General features: G+C 37.5%; 2 protein-coding genes across 7 annotated transcripts in view; one reads left to right on the top strand and one right to left on the bottom strand.

Moving 5' to 3' along the window:
- Positions 1-17839, bottom strand: part of LOC6051016 (G protein-activated inward rectifier potassium channel 3) — a 225958-nt gene that overhangs the window by 25714 nt on the left and 182405 nt on the right. For 2 of the 3 annotated variants that reach the window (XM_038259205.1, XM_038259206.1), the window contains 7 exons: positions 7652-7766; positions 4028-4178; positions 3601-3959; positions 3351-3540; positions 2944-3068; positions 2606-2711; positions 2198-2481 (listed from right to left, as the gene is read on the bottom strand). In XM_038259205.1, coding sequence (XP_038115133.1) covers positions 2210-2481; positions 2606-2711; positions 2944-3068; positions 3351-3540; positions 3601-3959; positions 4028-4178; positions 7652-7766 — 1318 coding nt within the window. In that variant the 3' untranslated portion in view covers positions 2198-2209. Of the gene's footprint in view, positions 1-2197; positions 2482-2605; positions 2712-2943; positions 3069-3350; positions 3541-3600; positions 3960-4027; positions 4179-7651; positions 7767-17839 lie in introns of those variants that run through there. The other variant, XM_038259207.1, reaches the window with a different exon arrangement.
- The window catches only part of LOC6052572 (serine/threonine-protein phosphatase 2B catalytic subunit 2), a 149912-nt gene continuing 140325 nt past the window's right edge, over positions 8253-17839 (top strand). The window contains exons 1-2 of one of the 4 annotated variants that reach the window (XM_038259209.1): positions 8253-8387; positions 16392-16976. The gene's annotated coding sequence lies outside the window, so the exon portion shown is untranslated. Of the gene's footprint in view, positions 8388-15257; positions 15545-16391; positions 16977-17839 lie in introns of those variants that run through there. The other 3 variants (XM_038259211.1, XM_038259214.1, XM_038259213.1) reach the window with 3 other exon arrangements.

The following is a 17839-nucleotide window of genomic DNA, read 5'->3' on the forward strand; positions in this document are numbered from 1 at the left end:
TTATTTAATGGAATTTTATGTCAAACATTCATGTGTTAAGTAAATTCATCGTTCAAAACAAAACAATATTGAAAAATGTTACTTTTCGACACTAGTGCTGAAAAGTTCAACTTTTCAGCACCCATTTCAGTGCTGAAAAGTAGAACCTTTCAGCACTGTTATTGAAAGGTATTCATTTTCCATTTAGTTATTTTTGGTAGGGAAAAGTAGGCCGTTTCGTTTCTCCAGAAGGGCAGGAAAAGTTGACAGTTTCACAGTGGAATTGCAAAAAGTTATTTTTTCGCAAAACAAAATTTTCGTTAAATCTTATTTTTTATTCAAAACATTTTAAAACACTTTTTAAACTTTTTTTAGCGTTTAAGAAAAATGCGTTCACATGTTGGGACTATGGCCTTTTATTTCAATTGTTTACTTTTTTGCCACCCCCTCCCCCCCTCGGCCAAGGCCAGAGCCGAAGGATGAAAGCTTTGAAAAAAAATTAGCATCGGCCGTATTACATTCGAAATGTATAAAAAAAAATCCGATCATTTGATACCCATATTCTGAAAAAAAAAATTTTAGTATTTTTTTCAAAAATACGTTGTTTTGTGAAAATGTTTAGTATTTCCAAAAAAATGTGTTAAAACTTTCGAAATGCATGAAAAAATCCCGATCGTTTGATACTCATATTGTAAAACACAAAAATTTAGAATATTTTTTTCAAAAATACGCAGCTTTGTGAAATTTTTTAATATTTAAAAAAAATACTACTTTCGAAATGTATAAAAATCTCGATCATTCAATACCCATAATTCAATAGCAATAATTTTGAGTATTTGTTCGAGAAACATTGCGTTTTCAAATACAGGAAAAATACGTATTTTTGTTGAAAAAATTTCATGTAATTATTTCATGCAATCGATAGCTGACATCATCCCGATTCCAAAACACTACAATTGTTTGATGTCAGTATGATTTTTCATACGATTATGGCCACCCAAGTAACATTTTTAAACCAACTAGTCACCACCTAGTTTTATTTAGGTTTTATGGTAGCATCTTGATTGCTTAATAATTTTATTTGGGCATTCACCGCAACCAATAAGCAAGAGCCTATTCATAGGTTCTAAAACATTGTGACAATAAAAGCTAAATGGCTTTCAATAAAGTTTTAAAAGAGTCTTGAAAACCGAACGGCAATGTCATGCCAAACGGTTTTATCACATGCTTCTTTAAAACCAAGGGTGGTTTAGCTGTCAAGTGCCATTAGGCATGCGAAAAGCTTACTTGAAACCACAAGCTCCTGAAAAAGCTTTTAACGCGGCCAATTAGCAGTGCATAAATGTGGCGCTAAACGCGTGTTCTAACTGAATGAGATTATTTTAATTATTTTAATTACCTCTAATATCTATTATTTATCATCGCCATTTTCGCAAACCATCTCCCTTTTATCATTTGGCAAGACAAAGACTTAATTTTTGCCAAAATAAAACCTATTTGGCATAAGACGTTTGAAGATGTATGAAATGTTATTTTTCCTTAACTCCTGACTAGGTTTTATCAAGGCTATGAGGATGTTGTTAGGATTCAGTTGAAAAGCCTTAAACTCCCATGTAGGATTTATAAATAGGCCGTGACAACCTTTTGGTCCTTTTGGGTTTTAACAGAGCTTATCGGGGTTCTGGGGAGGCTGTCACGACTAAGGGGTTTTAATGTTGGTTTTGGCTGATAGGTTTTATAGCGGTTGTGACAGCTTTGATAAAGCCTGAAATGTTACTAGGGCAATGTCACCCGTATAGCTAAAATCCTATAAGCATTGTGCTTCAGTTAAGCACTGGACCGTGCTTAACCGAGGCATGCAAAACCGGGGCATTACTGTAAACCAAAACATTTTAAAGACAATAACAATCACGTTTTATTTGCCTGACCATTACACGCTCAGTCGAAATTAGGTCGGAATTGGTGTTGGTTCCTAAGTGGACAATTTTGACATTTCAAACGGGCATAACGCCGTTACCGTAAGTTACCATTTAAAAGCTGGATGCAGAGCAAGAAATCCCATTGAGAAATGTAACGACCCGATCAGTCTGGAAAGCAGTACAAAATGGCATCTCTAACCCAATTTAGTCCAAACCGACATGCATCTCCACAATCAAAACAAACAACAAAGTGACAACACAGCACACACACACAACAAATGCAATGCAACAAACCCCTTCCACCACCACCATCAACACAGCGAATCCATCGACGGTTCCTTGATGGACAGCTTGCGGAACGCCCGGTCCTGCTTGCGCTGCTGCCCAATCTGGGGAGAATCCGCGCCCCCGTCCGTAACGTTAGTAACGTCCCCGCCATCTTCCCCGTCACCGGGCACGTTGAAATGCACATAACCGTTGGGCAGGGGCGGACGCTGCCGCACGGAACGCACCACCACCGGAAGCGGATCGGTGGCCTCCGACGAGGACCCGGACTCGGAGTCGTCGTCGGACGAGGAGAGCGCTTGGTGTTTCAGGACATTTAGAAACGGAAATATTAGACAGACGTTACGGAAAGGTGAAAGAATGGCCTACTGTGTGTGAGTGCGTTACTAACTGTCAAATTTAATGGCTGTTGGCGCGCTCACCTGCTCCGGTTTGCTTGCAGAGCTCCTTTTTGACGGCCGCCAGCTGGCGTGCACTGCAAAGTGGCGTATCCACCTCGTACGTATTGTTGAACGTGGTGTAATCCACCTGTGAAAGCACGCGGATGAGAGAGAATCGATTAGGATTACTGCAGAGCAAGCTCTCTCGTCTCTCGTCTCTGTCGGAAAGAAAGTAGGTCACCGCAGAGATGATGACCCTTTCCTAATCACACGTCTTATCTCTCCGCTGGGAAGGATGCCCTCGGAGGAACCGTGTTTCCCGGCAGGGGGTCATGCGCCAAAACGGGGCATGCGCACAACCTTGCGAAATTCATTCATACCTCGTACTCGCCGGTTTCCCGCTTGAACGTCACCACGGACTCGAACCGGTGGCCCCACAGGATCTCCGACGGCAGGTAGCTGCTGCGGGCCTGCGTCGTCATGCCGGTGGACTCGACGACGCCCTCTGCGGGAGAAAGTTTGTTAATTGTTTTTCAAAAACAAGAGTCAAGAGTCAAGAGTCAAGAGTCAAGAGTCAAGAGTCAAGAGTCAAGAGTCAAGAGTCAAGAGTCAAGAGTCAAGAGTCAAGAGTCAAGAGTCAAGAGTCAAGAGTCAAGAGTCAAGAGTCAAGAGTCAAGAGTCAAGAGTCAAGAGTCAAGAGTCAAGAGTCAAGAGTCAAGAATCAAGAGTCAAAAGTCAAGAGCCAGTCAGTCAGTTGAATTCTTAACTAAACAGCAAATGCACGTACCCAACATAACCACAATCTCGAACCGCTCCCGCAGCATATCCTGCGCGGAAAGGTTGTACAGCGGGCTCTCCTTATCAATTTTGTGCACGACGATCGTCGGCCAAATGAACATCAACCGATCGTCCCCGCCATCGCAGCTGACCTCCATATTTTGCTGATAAAACGGCAAAATCTCTCCTTCTTTGGTGATCTACGCAAAAAAAAATCAATTAGTAACGCCTCGTAACGCATCACCCCATCCACAACCGACCCTCCTCCTAATGATCTGCGCCGTAACGTGCGCCTCAATAATGTGACTCTTGCGCATATCCCCGACCCGGAACATCAAACAGGGCACCCCGTCCCGGTGGCACACGACGGCGTTACGCGAAAACAGTAAAGTCTGTGCGCGCTTCTTCGGCCGGGACAGCTTCGCAAACACAATGCCCACCATAAATGCCTGTATAAAGACGCCCGTAATGCTCTGCAGCGCCAGGATGAACACCGCTTCCGGACACTCCTCCGTCACGTACCGGTTGCCGTACCCGATGGTGTGTTGCGTCTCGAGCGAAAACAGAAACGCCGACGTGAAGCCGAAGATGTACGTTACGCACGGTTTGTAGCTATCGTCTGCGAAGGAAACAAAAAGCGCCCAAATTACCACCAAAGCAGCAGCGTTACGCGCGTTACCAACTTACCGACGCCACGCTGGTAGGCCGTTACGTCGCCGTGGCTGTACGAGATCAGGTACCAGATCGTGCCGAAGCCCAGCCAGGACAGGATGAAGCTGAGCGCAAACACCACCAGCGTCCAGCGCCACTGGATGTCGACCAGGGTGGTGAAAATGTCCTGCAATTTAAAAGGGTGGTGAGAACGTTACGATCGTGGGGGCAGGATAAATTCTAGTACTTCAGAAGAGAAAAAAAAAACTACGTTCAGACAAGTCTCTTTTTAAGCGAAGCGTTACGTTTTCATAAGTTTTTGGTTTCTCAGGAATGACGCAACATTTTTGCATTCTTTTAAAAGCAAATTGCACGTTTTGTCCAGGTCGACAAAACACATGTGAAGCTTGCAAAAATATTGCATACTTTTAAAAAAAAATCAAGAAATAAAAATCTCTATTCACGCGGAGGCGTTACGCTTTTTATTCAGTCGATTTCTCATAAATAAATACAATGTTATTGCAAGCGTAAAGTGTTGCATCGTTCAGAGAAACCAATAAATAAAAAAACGTAACGCATCGCGTAAAACGATGAACAAACAAAATGAACAAAATGACCCAAATGAACAAAATGGCCAAAATGACCAAAAACGCCAACATGACCAAAATTACAAAAAAATACAAAAATTACAAAAATTTAAAAAAAAATGCAAAATGGCAAAAATGACCAACATGACCAAAATGACCAAAATGACAAAAATGTACAAATTAACCAAAATTACCAAAATGACCAAAATGACCAAAATGACCAAAATGACCAAAATGACCAAAATGACCAATGAAACCAATAAATAAAAAAACGTAACGCATCGCGTAAAACGATGAACAAACAAAATGAACAAAATGACCCAAATGAACAAAATGGCCAAAATGACCAAAAACGCCAACATGACCAAAATTACAAAAAAATACAAAAATTACAAAAATTTAAAAAAAAATGCAAAATGGCAAAAATGACCAACATGACCAAAATGACCAAAATGACAAAAATGTACAAATTAACCAAAATTACCAAAATGACCAAAATGACCAAAATGACCAAAATGACCAAAATGACCAAAATGACCAAAATGACCAAAATGACCAAAATGACAAAAATGACCAAAATGACCTAAATGACCAAAATTACCAAAATGACCAAAATGCCCTAAATGACCAAAATGACCAAAATGACCTAAATGACCTAAATAACCAAAATGACCTAAATAACCAAAATGACCAAAATGACCAAAATGACCAAAATGACCAAAATGACCAAAATGACCAAAATGACCAAATTGACCAAAATGACCAAAATGACCAAAATGACCAAAATGACAAAAATGACCAAAATGACCTAAATGACCTAAATGACCAAAATTACCAAAATGACCAAAATGCCCTAAATGACCAAAATGACCAAAATGACCTAAATGACCTAAATAACCAAAATGACCAAAATGACCTAAATAACCAAAATGACCAAAATGACCAAAATGACCAAAATGACCAAAATGACCAAAATGACCAAAATGACCAAAATGACCAAAATGACCGAAATGAAATTACCAAAATTACCAAAATGACCAAAATGACCAAAATGACCAAAATGACCAAAATGACCAAAATGACCAAAATGACCAAAATGACCAAAATGACCAAAATGACCAAAATGACCAAAATGACCAAAATGACCGAAATGACATTACCAAAATTACCAAAATGACCAAAATGACCAAAATGACCAAAATGACCTAAATGACCAAAATGACCAAAATGACAAAAATGACCAAAATGACCTAAATGACCAAAATTACCAAAATGACCAATATTGCCAAAATGACCAAAATGACATAAATAAGCAAAATGACCAAAATGACCAAAATGACCAAAATGACCAAAATGACCAAAATGACCAAAATGACCAAAATGACAAAAATGACCTAAATGACCTAAATGACCAAAATGACCTAAATGACCAAAATTACCAAAATTACCAAAATTACCAAAATTACCAAAATTACCAAAATGACCAAAATGACCAACATGATAAAAATGACCAAAATGACCAAAATGAACAAAATGACCTAAATGACCAAAATGACCTGAATGACCACATTGACCAAAATGACCAAAATGATTAAAATTTAAAAAATGTGATTTAAATCAAAATTCGCAAAATTGACCAATACAAACCTTTTCTTAAATTTTTAAGTAAAAAAAATTAAAGTTTTATCGATTTTACAAAATTAAGCAAAAATTGTTTAAAGCTTCAGAAAATGTCAAAATCACAAAAAAAAGTTCGATTTTCAAAAATCAATACTTTTGAATATTTCTAAAGTTTTTTTAAAGGTCCCATAAGCTATTGTCTTTCATATGTTAATAGAATCTTAAAAAACAGTCAGGATTTCTATATTTTCAATTTTTAAAACAAAACTAATAATTATGAAAAATATAATTATAAAACATGAAAATTTTATGGTTTTCAAACATTTTAAATTGAAAAAAATAGTTGGGTATTTATAAATTTTAAAAAATCTGTGACCGAGAAATTCTTAAATGTAAAAATCTTAAAATATTATAATATTTGAAAATTTGATATTTTTAAATTCTGAGACCGTGATCATGGCTTAAATAACGTCTAATTCCCATTGGGTCATACAAACATGCTTAAATTTGTATGACTCATTTTCACCCCCAGACTCAATGGCACCCCCGTTGATGAAATGTTAAAATTTTTAAATATTAAAATTTGAATTTTCAACTTTGAAATTTTTCTTAAATATTTCAAATCATTAAATTATTATGATATTTTTTGAAAGTTATCTTTTTTAATTTTTGTTTTTAAATTTTATGGATTTTGTAATTTTTATATTTTTTCGATTAAAATTTTTAATTTTGAGATTTTTTAATTTTTATTATTACTTTTTTTGAATTTATGAACTTTACATTTTTTGAAAACAAACTTCGAATACATAACAAAATTTCCCATCAGTGTTACTTGTCGATAGTAGATCGATAAATGACGTTTTAATTTTCTCAATCTACTTACTATTAGCATAGTCTGAAATAGTCTGCTTTAAATATAATTTCTGTGTTTTTATTCTTTAAACCAAATCTGTTAATTTTTAGTAACTTTTACGTGTTTTTTATGTTCTTTTAAGCATTTCTTTGAATAACATTATGAGAAATAGTTCGACTTTAAACTTATTGAATCATTTTATTTATTGATTTTTTGTTTGAGAAGAAGTCTGACCGAGTTTATTTAAACGCTCGACCATTCTTTTAAAAGATTATTGAGATTTAATTTGACTTCAAGATTAATGTGGTAAGTGGTCAAAAAAAGTTTTCTATTCTTTAAAACAAATTTAACTCCTCAAACATAGATGATTGTATTAAATATAGTTGATGATTAAACTAAATTATTGTTGTTGTTATTCTTTCTTTTACAAAAAAAAAAGCTTGTTGCTCAAAAAAATCACTATCATCCTTTCTACAAACAAAAAAATAATTTAATATGTTCAATTTTTAACTTTTATCATTAGATCAAATGTAATTGGTCAGACAGATAAGTTTCTTAATAAATTTAAATATGATTTTTTTTACTCCACACACAACTCACCTGCAAATACCGGCGTCTCCGTTTGGCCACATTTCCCTGGACCACATTGCAATCGCCCTGCTTGAAGATGACCCGCTTGCGGATTCTCCTCGACGAAAACCGAGTCTGGCGGTATCTGCAAAGACAGGCAAGAAAAAGAAAAAACTCAACATGTACAACTCCATCAAACACCCCTCGTCGTTTTGAAATTCACCACGCGCTCCCCCTTTTGACAGCTCCACCACAAACTCCCCACTTGGATCGATAACGCTCGCTCCATCACAAGCAAGCACACGCACACACACACTCGCGCGCCCATTCTAGTACCACAATTTTGATGCTTTCTCTGTTCCCCCCTTGTTGCTCCTGATCGAGAGCTCCAGCAGCAGCGTTGACAGGTGGCTGGGGCTAGAGCGAGAGAGGGCGCATTGTTCGCGACTGCACTGAGAGTGCGCGCGCTCGTGTTCTCTCTCGCTCTTGGTGTGTGTCTGTGTTCCACTGTGTTCGCGGTTCCGTCGTGGTGTGAAGCTGGAAAAAACGGCAGCCCCACTCTGCTGGTGGACAACCAACACAGCCAAAAGGGCAACGGGTCGTGTCGCGAAAGCAGCAACGCCAGCGCGAGAGAGAGGGAGAGCGTGTGTGTGTGTGTGGTACAAGAAAATTTTGACAGCTGCTCTATTTTTTATTTATATGGGCAAGCAGTGGCAGAAAGTTTTCGCGAAAATTATCGTGTATTTACTGGCGGAATCGCACCCAGGTAGTGACGATCGAGTGGGCCGTGACCGTGGCCAGCGGCAGATCGTGCGGGATCGCGTGCAAATCGCGTGAAAAGTGTCTCTTTTCGCCGACTTCTTTTTTTTTCGTTCGTGTCGTCGTTCGTCATCGACGACGGGAGGCCCCATTTTCGGTGCGCGAGCAAATTTTGCTGAGTGTCGGTGGTCGAGGGATTTCGGAGGAAAAGAAGAGAGCGGAGAGTGTGTGCAGGGAAGGGGACTTTGAAAATCTCTGACATTTTGCAGTTTTTTTTTCTGCTGGAATGAAAGCCAGAACCGCTGGCCGAGCAATCGATTCTAAGCAAATGACCAGCCTGCTGTGGCGCATCGCACGCAGAAGATTGCACCACCAAGGGCGCTCCCCCCGGGGGCAATTTTTTTGCATTTATCTTAAAACGTTCCAGAACTCCCCGAAAAAGGAGCAACAGCAGAGCGGCAGGCAGTAGGCCACGGCAAGAGTGCGCAGCCAGTAGTGTGTGAGAGGTTTCGAGTCCGAGCGGAAGAAAGTTGGAGAATGGTGGCTGATTTTGATTCATGAAGAGTAGTAAAATCGAGTGAATATTTTGTTATGAAAAATTATATGAAGAATAAGGAGGTCTATAAATTGGTATAACATTGCATTTTAACGCATATTTACGTGTGTTGCACAATACAGACCAGGCTTGCCACACGTACAGATATTTTTGGCACATACCAAACACTCAATCAAGTATAACTTTAAATAAAAACATTTTTATCAAAAACTAAACAAGTAAAAAGATGCAAAAAATGTTTATCTTTTTAGTGCAGTTTACAAAAACTACTCAAGTGTATTTTAACTGTAAAAATAATTCGTTTGAGTGTTTGGTCTGTGCCAAAAATATCTGTACTTGTGGCAACGCTGATACAGACATAAGATTACGGAATAATTTACAAAGTCTCAATTAATGTTGACTCCTGAAAATTAAATAAAGTGTCAATGAGCAACGGCGTTTCTAATAGTGAAGTTCTCAGGTTACGAACAATTATTTCGCTTATTTCTTGATCGATTTGAGGATAAGTGCAATTTGTTAATTTAAATTGAATAGTGAATCCAGTCTCCTTAAGAAAGTTTGAATAAATAATCCTAATTTAAAGGAGTCATTTGAACACGATTTATTTCTTTCAAACTTCATATAAAATAACCTCTATACCAAGCATAATTAAGACTTATTTTCAAATCCAAACAAAGATTATAATGTTTTGAAAAGAACTTCAAAAGTTGTGCATAACAATTTTGTTTGTCACAAGTCAGGGAGCAACAACTTTTTCTCGATTTAGAAAGCTATTCAAATTAAATTTCAAGCGAAAAAAAAGTTATTTAAGCCCTGAAGACACTGTAAAAAACCTAAAATTTCAGTGCCCATACTACAAAAAATCCGATTTAATCCCACCAGGGGTGAGATAGAGCCTTTCTTACTAAAGAATATAACTTCTTTCAATTCATAACATCGACTTTGTTTATTTAAATGTGACATGATAAAAAATGATAAAAGCAATATGTTTCCCAAAAGAAATTGAACAAGCAATTTTCACCAAAAGAAAATTTTATTCGTGCGCCAGCATTCTAACGCCAGTATTCGAAGCTCAACTTGACAACTTGGCGACGAAGCGTCGAAAATCGATGCAGTGTGATCTTTTGACGATTGGTTTCCGATAAAAATTCATGCTGAAATATTCGAAATATTTACGAACAATGAAAATGACGTCCAGTCATAAAAAAAAACCTATACATTTCTTTAGTAAGCAAGGCAAAAAGTAAATCGTTCTAAAATTTGATCGGGATTGCCGAAAGATGTCAAATTCGTTTCAGATGCTCATTCATGGTCTGTACTATGAATGTAGAAAAAAAAATCGGATAAAATTAAATATGAAAAATGTTGGCGAAGGTCACCAGGTGGGCTTTTACCTTTTTTATAGATTTTTTTCTTATGGTAGCTTAATCAAACGGCTCTAACTCCAGAACCAAATTATGAATCTGGATGAAAATTTGGGAGTTTGTAGAGCTCGTAAAATGCGTAAAATTTTTGAGATAAATAAAATGAAAAATGAAAATGAATATGAAAAAATGACCATATTTTCATTTGAAAACTGTGTATTTTGTTGAAAAGTCTGGCCACATCCGAAAACAGATGGATATTTCTAAATTTAGCCTCAAAATGATCCGGGTTCAGCACACGGACATCACTCAAACTCCACGGAATTTATTTTCTCAAAATTCGAGGGTTGGAGATAGACCAGTTCTGTCAAGGTGAATCGATAGAGCGTCGAAAATCGATGCAGTGTGATTTTTTAGTGATTTTTCCGATTAAAATTCATGCTGAATCGTAATATTTACGAAGACGAAAATGACGTCCAGCCATAAAGTAAAACCTACCCTAGTAACATTTTAGGTTTTAAGTAGGCCATAAAAGCCTATTTAGGTCGTATGAGGGTTGTCAGAACCATGATAAAACCAGTAAGTTTAAAAATGTTACTAGGGTATACCTTTCTTTAGTAAGAAAGGCAAAAAAACTAACAATTAACAATTAGATAAACCCATTTTTTGCGCTAGGTTATAATGGTCTTAAGCGTCTTCGCATCTTCTCAAAATTGAACTTTTTAAAATAGTGTTATCATTTGGTTTCCAATGCGAGTTGAGTTAGGTAAGAATTGCTAAATAAGTCATGCCGTTATGTCATCTGGCAACTCTGTCCCAAATTTTTGGAGCAAAATTTCAGAACCAACTTTCTGGTAAAAGTTTGATAATTTGAAAAAAAATGATGGCTTGGATGGGAAGCTAGATTAAACTTTTTAACATTAGGTTATATTAAATAATAAGATCTCTCAGAAAAGTTATACAATTTCATGATCCGGCATGCGAAATTTTGCATGAATAAATTAAAAAATAACATAACAACACAAACAATATGTAAAAAAAATCTTTCACCAAATCGCAAAAAATACATCAATAAATCAATAAAAGGAATTGGCAAGTGTAATTAATGGATTACAAATTTTAACAAATGTTTTAAATCAAATTAAATTATAAAATTTTCTTGGCTCCCCTTTCAGTGTTGTATAGACCCGTAATGCTCTGCTATGTTGATTTTACTCGAATTTTTTTATTTAAAAAAAAATATTCCAAAAATCGAAAAACAACTGATATTGGTTGCAAAATAAACAATTTTAGACATTTGTGATGGTCTTATATTCAATGATATGAAAAAATACTGAGCATTAATATATTCTTGAATCAAGATATAAAATAACATTGGTTTCAAAAAGTGTTATTAATTTAGTTTAATAAGGTTTTTTTTTTCACATTTTTTTACTTTTTTTTTAATTTTTTATTTTTTTTTATTTTTTTTTTCTTTGAAGGGAAAAAGATACTCAAAAGCAACCGTACGGTATTTCATTTCACAATCAGGGTTGCCAGGTCAAAATTGAAAAAATAACTGGCCAAGTTACGTTAAAAATTAACAAAAAAATATGGCAAAATAAAATCTTACAATTTTAAACAAGGATGGGGAGGGAGGATATGAACTAATTCTAAAGTTCATAGAATTCAGATGGTATGATTTGGTTTTGGCTTCTAAACATTTTCATTAACATAAATGTTTATAAAATTGTTCGATTTTTGTTTACATAATCAAAAAGTTGTTCGAAATTGGCAGAAAATGAATAATCTGTCAAAATCTGGCACATATGATGAAAAGTCTTTATTCTGACAGACTCATTAAAAATCTGGCATTCCCAGGTTAATCTGGCAACTCTGTTCACAACCTGCTGACTTTTTTGCAAAAAATAGTCATTGCTCGAAATTGTAGGAGCTTGCTTGGCTCAAATAATTAGACACGTATTTCGTTCACAATTAGGGTGGTACTATCTTTTAGCCGCGATAGGCTGGCTCCAAAAATTGAAAATTTCGAGAAAAAAAATCTCAAAAAACTTTGTTTTCAAAAAAGCATAACTTCTTGATTTTTCAACCAATTTTAGCTCTCTTGAACAGCTAGTTTTTTGGGTTTTGAAGGAAAAATAGTCAGAGGATCTAGAAAATCTGACCTAACATTTAAAAAGTTCTTGTGAAACTTTAAAAATTACAATTCTTGAGAGAATAATAGAGAATGTATGTAAATCTACATATATATATAAAATTTCGACGGTTTTGTTCGAACGCGAATCAGTTCAACACGGAGCGTCGGATCGAGATGCTCTTTATTGCGTTGGGTTCGTATAAGTCCAAGGAAGGTTTATATGCTGAAAAATTGCCACTTTAGCCACTCTGGGACCGATTCCGGAGCATCTGCAGATTGTGTGGGAAATGTTGCGTAAAATCAAATTTTGATCACAGGAGGCTGAAAAAAAAACAAACAAGCTATACATCAACAAACAAAAAAAGGCAAGACGAGGCTTTTCGGGTAAGGCTTGTTTTGCCTTCCTCACTGAGGTAAGGCTATAATCCTGCTCTAAAAATGAACTTTGTATAAAAACGTCGTAGACCCACCTTCATGTATACATATCGACTCAGAATCGAAAACTGAACAAATGTCTGTGTGTATGTATGTATGTGACCAACAAACTAGCTCATGTTTCTCGGCACTGGCTGAACCGATTTGACCCGAACTTGTTGCATTCGATTTGGTTTAGGGTCCCATAGATCGAATTTTATACAGATTGAAGTTTCGATAAGTAGTTCAAAAGTTATGTATAAAAATGTGTTTTCACATATATCCGGATCTCACTTAAATGTATGTAAACTATGTTCGGGTCCATCATCCCATCGTTGGTTAGGTCATCAAAAGACCTTTCCAACGAGCCTAAAACATTGAAGATCTGGCAACCCTGTCTTGAGATATGCCCATTTAAGTGATATTTATGTACTTTTTGGAAGACGGACCTCACTTAAATGTATGTAAACTATGGCCGGATCCACCACCCAACCCATCGTTGGTTAGGTCATCAAAAGACCTTTCCAACGAGTCCAAAACATTGAAGATCTGGCAACCCTGTCTCGAGATATGCCCACTTAAGTGATATTGATGTACTTTTTTGAAGCCGGATCTCACTTAAATGTATGTAAACTAGGTCCGGATCCACCATCTGACCCATCGTTGGTTAGGTTATCAAAAGACCTTTCCAACGAGTCCAAAACATTGAAAAACTGGCAACCTTGTCTTGAGATATGTACACTTAAGTGATATTGATGTACTTTTTGGAAACCGGATCTCACTTAAATGTATGTAAATTATGTCCGGATCCACCATCCAACCCATCGTTGCTTAGATTATCAAAAAACCTTCCCAACGAGTTCAAAACATTGAAGATCTGGCAACCCTGTCTCGAGCTATGGTCACTTAGGTGACATTCATGTACTTTTTGGAAGCTGGATCTCTCTTAAATGTATGTAAACTATGTCCGGATCCACCATCCGACCCATCGTTGGTTAGGTTATCAAAAGACCTTTTCAACAAGTCCAAAACATTGATGATCTGGCAACCCTGTTTCGAGGTATGGCCACTTAAGTGATATTTATGTAATTTTTTATTCCGGATCTAAAATATAGATGAAATGTTTGTACAATTCCATCACATCAGCCATTGTTGGAAATAAGTGAGGAAGGCTCCAACCACGTAGGTAGATTAAGTTAGTTTTTTATACAAATGCCGAATAAAATGCAGTTTCTTTTTATTTATTTATTTTTTTGATAAAATAAATTCACAGTAAAATTAGATTCACATAATCATTTAGAAAATTTTGGGAAATTTGAGAAATTTTGAAATGTTGAAAACGAAGAAATTTTAAAAAATTTCGAAGTTTTGAAAATTTTGAAGATTTGGAAATTTAGAAAATTTTAAATGTTCTGGAAGTTTAGAAAATTTTAAATTTATGTAAATTGTTGGAAATTTGTTTTTTTAGATTTTCGAAATTCTAATTTTTTTAAATTTTTAAGGCGTTTAATTTTTTTTTAATTTTAGAATTTTTTTATAGTAGGAAATTTTGGATTTATATTATATTATTTATTATTTATTATTTATTTATATTTATTTTTATTTTTGGAAAATTTGAAAATTTTGAAATTTTTGGTAATTTTGTATTTTTTTTGAAATTTTGCGAATTTTGGAAATTTAAAAATATGTAAAATTTTGAAGATTCTTAAAATTTTAAAAGCCTTAAAAAATATTTTTTAAGATTTTTTTTCCATAAATTCATTGACAATTTACAAATTTTTGATAGCAGCACTGCCCCTGATCGCAGAAATGTCCCATATGTATTTTCATCGATTTCGAATTATTGATGCTGTTTGGTTCAAAATCGTATGCTCTTTCAAAAAAGTATCATCTAGTACTTTGTTCTAGAAATCAGGAGAAAATCCAGTTTTTTCGCGAAAATTTAACACGTAGCCTTATGTATGAGACACACTTCAAATGCGTTTTTCTCAGCTTGCTGTTTTTGCATATGGGACATTTATGCAAACATGCTGCAGTATTGGTGGACATTGCCAAGGTGAGACATTTTTTTAAGTGAGACAAGTAAACTTCCCGTCAATTTTCATATTTAAACATGTAGTTACCAAATTCCGATTTGGTAGAAAGATGAAAGTGTTTTAAAACATGACCAATAACAACATTTTGCGTAACTTCAAACAAAATAACGCAATTTGAACCCACCAATCGCTACCACCCCCTGCTCGGGACCGGGTGGAAAAAGCGTTCCGCAAGTATAGGAGAAAGGAAAAACCATACACACACGCACCCACACAACTACAGACGACCGCACTGGCTGGCTGGCAGGCAGTCAGGCTGGCCCTAGCTCATGACACGGCCAAGGAGCAGCGAAAACCCGTGAGCACAGAGAGCCACAGTCAGTCCGTTCGTGGCCCCCGTAGTTTGTGTGTCGTCGTCGTCGTCGTGGTGGTTTCGATCCACCAGATCCAGCCAGAGGAAAATCAACCCCCAACGATTGGAAGGGAGAAAGAAAAAACCTTGCGGATTCCTTGCGTGCGGATTCAACGCAGGCCATGACTTGAAGCGAGCTGGGTCGCGCGATTCTGGAAGGTTGGAAGCAGTAGTAGGCTGGTCAATCCGGACAAAGTTCCCTGCACACTGGTGGTGGCGCCCTCTTCCGTACCAGGTTCCGCTTGGTGTGTGTGTGTGTGTGTGTGCGTCCTCTTATCGGCCAACTGCGATCGGGGCTCTCCGTCCACACCGTGACTCGCTGCGGATTTTTTCGGTCAAGTGTCAAGAAGGGGAAGAAGGAAGAAAAAGCAGTGTGGAGGAATCTGAACGGAAGCTAAGTTAATTAGGCCTTGCATGAAAGCTTGCAAGCAAAGCGCAACCAAGCTGGTGGCTTGACCGGGGAGGGAGAACCTTACGGGGAATCGTCCAGAAGTTGGGTAATCGGGAAAACTGCTGCTGCAGTGCGGAGTCGGGAAAAATTTCACAAGAAAGAAAAACCCCGAGACCGACGACCATTCATTAGGGCCCCCCTCAGAGTTAGTGTGAGTGTGCGTTTCTCGGTGACATGGAAAATTAACATCAATAAAGGCAGGCAGGCAGGCAGTCATCGTCACCAGCGAGAGAGAGAGAGGGAGAGAAGAATCTACGGGCGAGAAAAATCGAGCGAAGTCAGTGCCAACTTTGCGTGTGTTTGTGTGGAGGGGGATAAAAAAGGGAAAAAGGGAAGAATTTGACGGCGAGTCACAGTGAGAGAGGAGAGATAGAGTCCACGATCGCAGCAGGCGACGGGCGAAAAAGGGAAAATTTTCCTCCAGAGCGAGAGCAGTTTCCCGTGCGGGAATCGCGGAGGAGAGAACTTTTCCCAGAAGCGAACAGAAAAAAAAATCTCGGAAAAAATAGGGAAAATTTTGTTGTTTTTCTTTGGGCAGAGGGAAAACAAAACGGCGAGCGTTCGCTCGCGAGCTTCGGCGATCGATTCTGGAACAGGGCGAGCAGCACAATCTAATTATGTGTATTTTGTATTATTTTTAGAAATTCACCCACCACGATTTCCCGTTTGGTGTTGAAGAATTTTAGGTGTTTTCCTTGCGCGATATACGAGAGCAACGCGGTTACAAGTGTGTGCGTCGTGAGTGTGAGGCAAATCAGTGTGGAGCGCGCGCTGGAGCAACAGAGGAAGAGCCCCACCACTCTTTTGCGAGAGCCGTGTACAATCGCACTCAACTAGTGTAGTGATTAGGGAGAAAGAGATTTTCCTTTAGAAGAAGAAAAAAAAATCTAAAACAAGCGAAAAGTGAGAGAGCGCGTGCTCCAGGAGCAATAGAGAGAGAGAGAGCAATACCAAGAAGCAGTGGTGCAAGTGTGAGCGAGCGCGCTCGCCAGTGCATACTATCCTAGTAGGCTCGCGTGCGATAAGAACCAACGTGGGAGTGTGCGAGTAACCAGCTGCGAGAGAGCAAAGAGAGCGCGAGCGCTCTCTCTTTCTGATTTGAAGATTTTGGGGCGAAAGGACGATTCGCTGGATTTGCTCCAACAAGAAGAACAACAGGATTATCGATAGCAGCAACCTGGGAGCAGAACCCCAAACACACACACGTTCACAAACTAATCGACCAGGTGAGTCAAACAAGGATTCCGCGACGCTCCGCAAGGTTCTTCCGCGCTGACAACCGTGTTGTTGTTGTTGTTGTTGTTGCGACGACGACGCAACACATGGTCATTCCATGGCCAGCCGCGACACATTGTTGAGCATTAATTTGATTAAAAGGACGACCACGGACGAAGGCTTATGTGTCACTGTGGTCGTTGGTTGCGAAACAACAGAATGTGAGAGAGAGGGTGCGTTACACAAACAACGAAGAAGGCTGTGCGAGGGAGTGATGGTGAAAAGAAGGGATTGAATTTTGCGTAAAATTAAGGCTGAAAGTTAGAGAAACAGTGCGAAAATTTCACCGAAATATGAAAAAACAAATATTGTGGAACAAAAAACTCAAGAAGGTCCTATTGGCGTTCTCCGATATAAACTCTCAGCATTTCTCGGGTTAGTTTACAAAAGGTCCTATGCGCCACTTGTTAACAAAGCCAGTTTTAAATCAGTGCTGGTACGAATTATCAAATTTAAAAATGCTTAGAATTGTTCATCTAAACGTCCTTTTCAAGAGTTCTCTTGCTCTTTACTGAAAAAATAATGGAAATTACTAACTAACCAGAGATTTGGATATTTATTAAAATTTAAAATAAGAATGACTCGCATTTTGATATAGTTTGATACAGAAAGGGAGCGTTCTTTTATTACGTAACACAAACAATCGGATTTTTAGAACCCCTCGTAACAACATTTCCATACAAATTTTAAAAAAACTTTTTTTTTACTTTTATTGGAAAGCAAGTCCAATCTACAAACTTAAAATTGTTTGATCTTGTCACTACAAGAAAATTATGGAAAATAAAAATCTCAATTGAAAATCGTAGTAAATATT

Source organism: Culex quinquefasciatus, chromosome 3, assembly GCF_015732765.1.
Source record: "Culex quinquefasciatus strain JHB chromosome 3, VPISU_Cqui_1.0_pri_paternal, whole genome shotgun sequence".
NCBI lineage: Eukaryota > Metazoa > Arthropoda > Insecta > Diptera > Culicidae > Culex > Culex quinquefasciatus.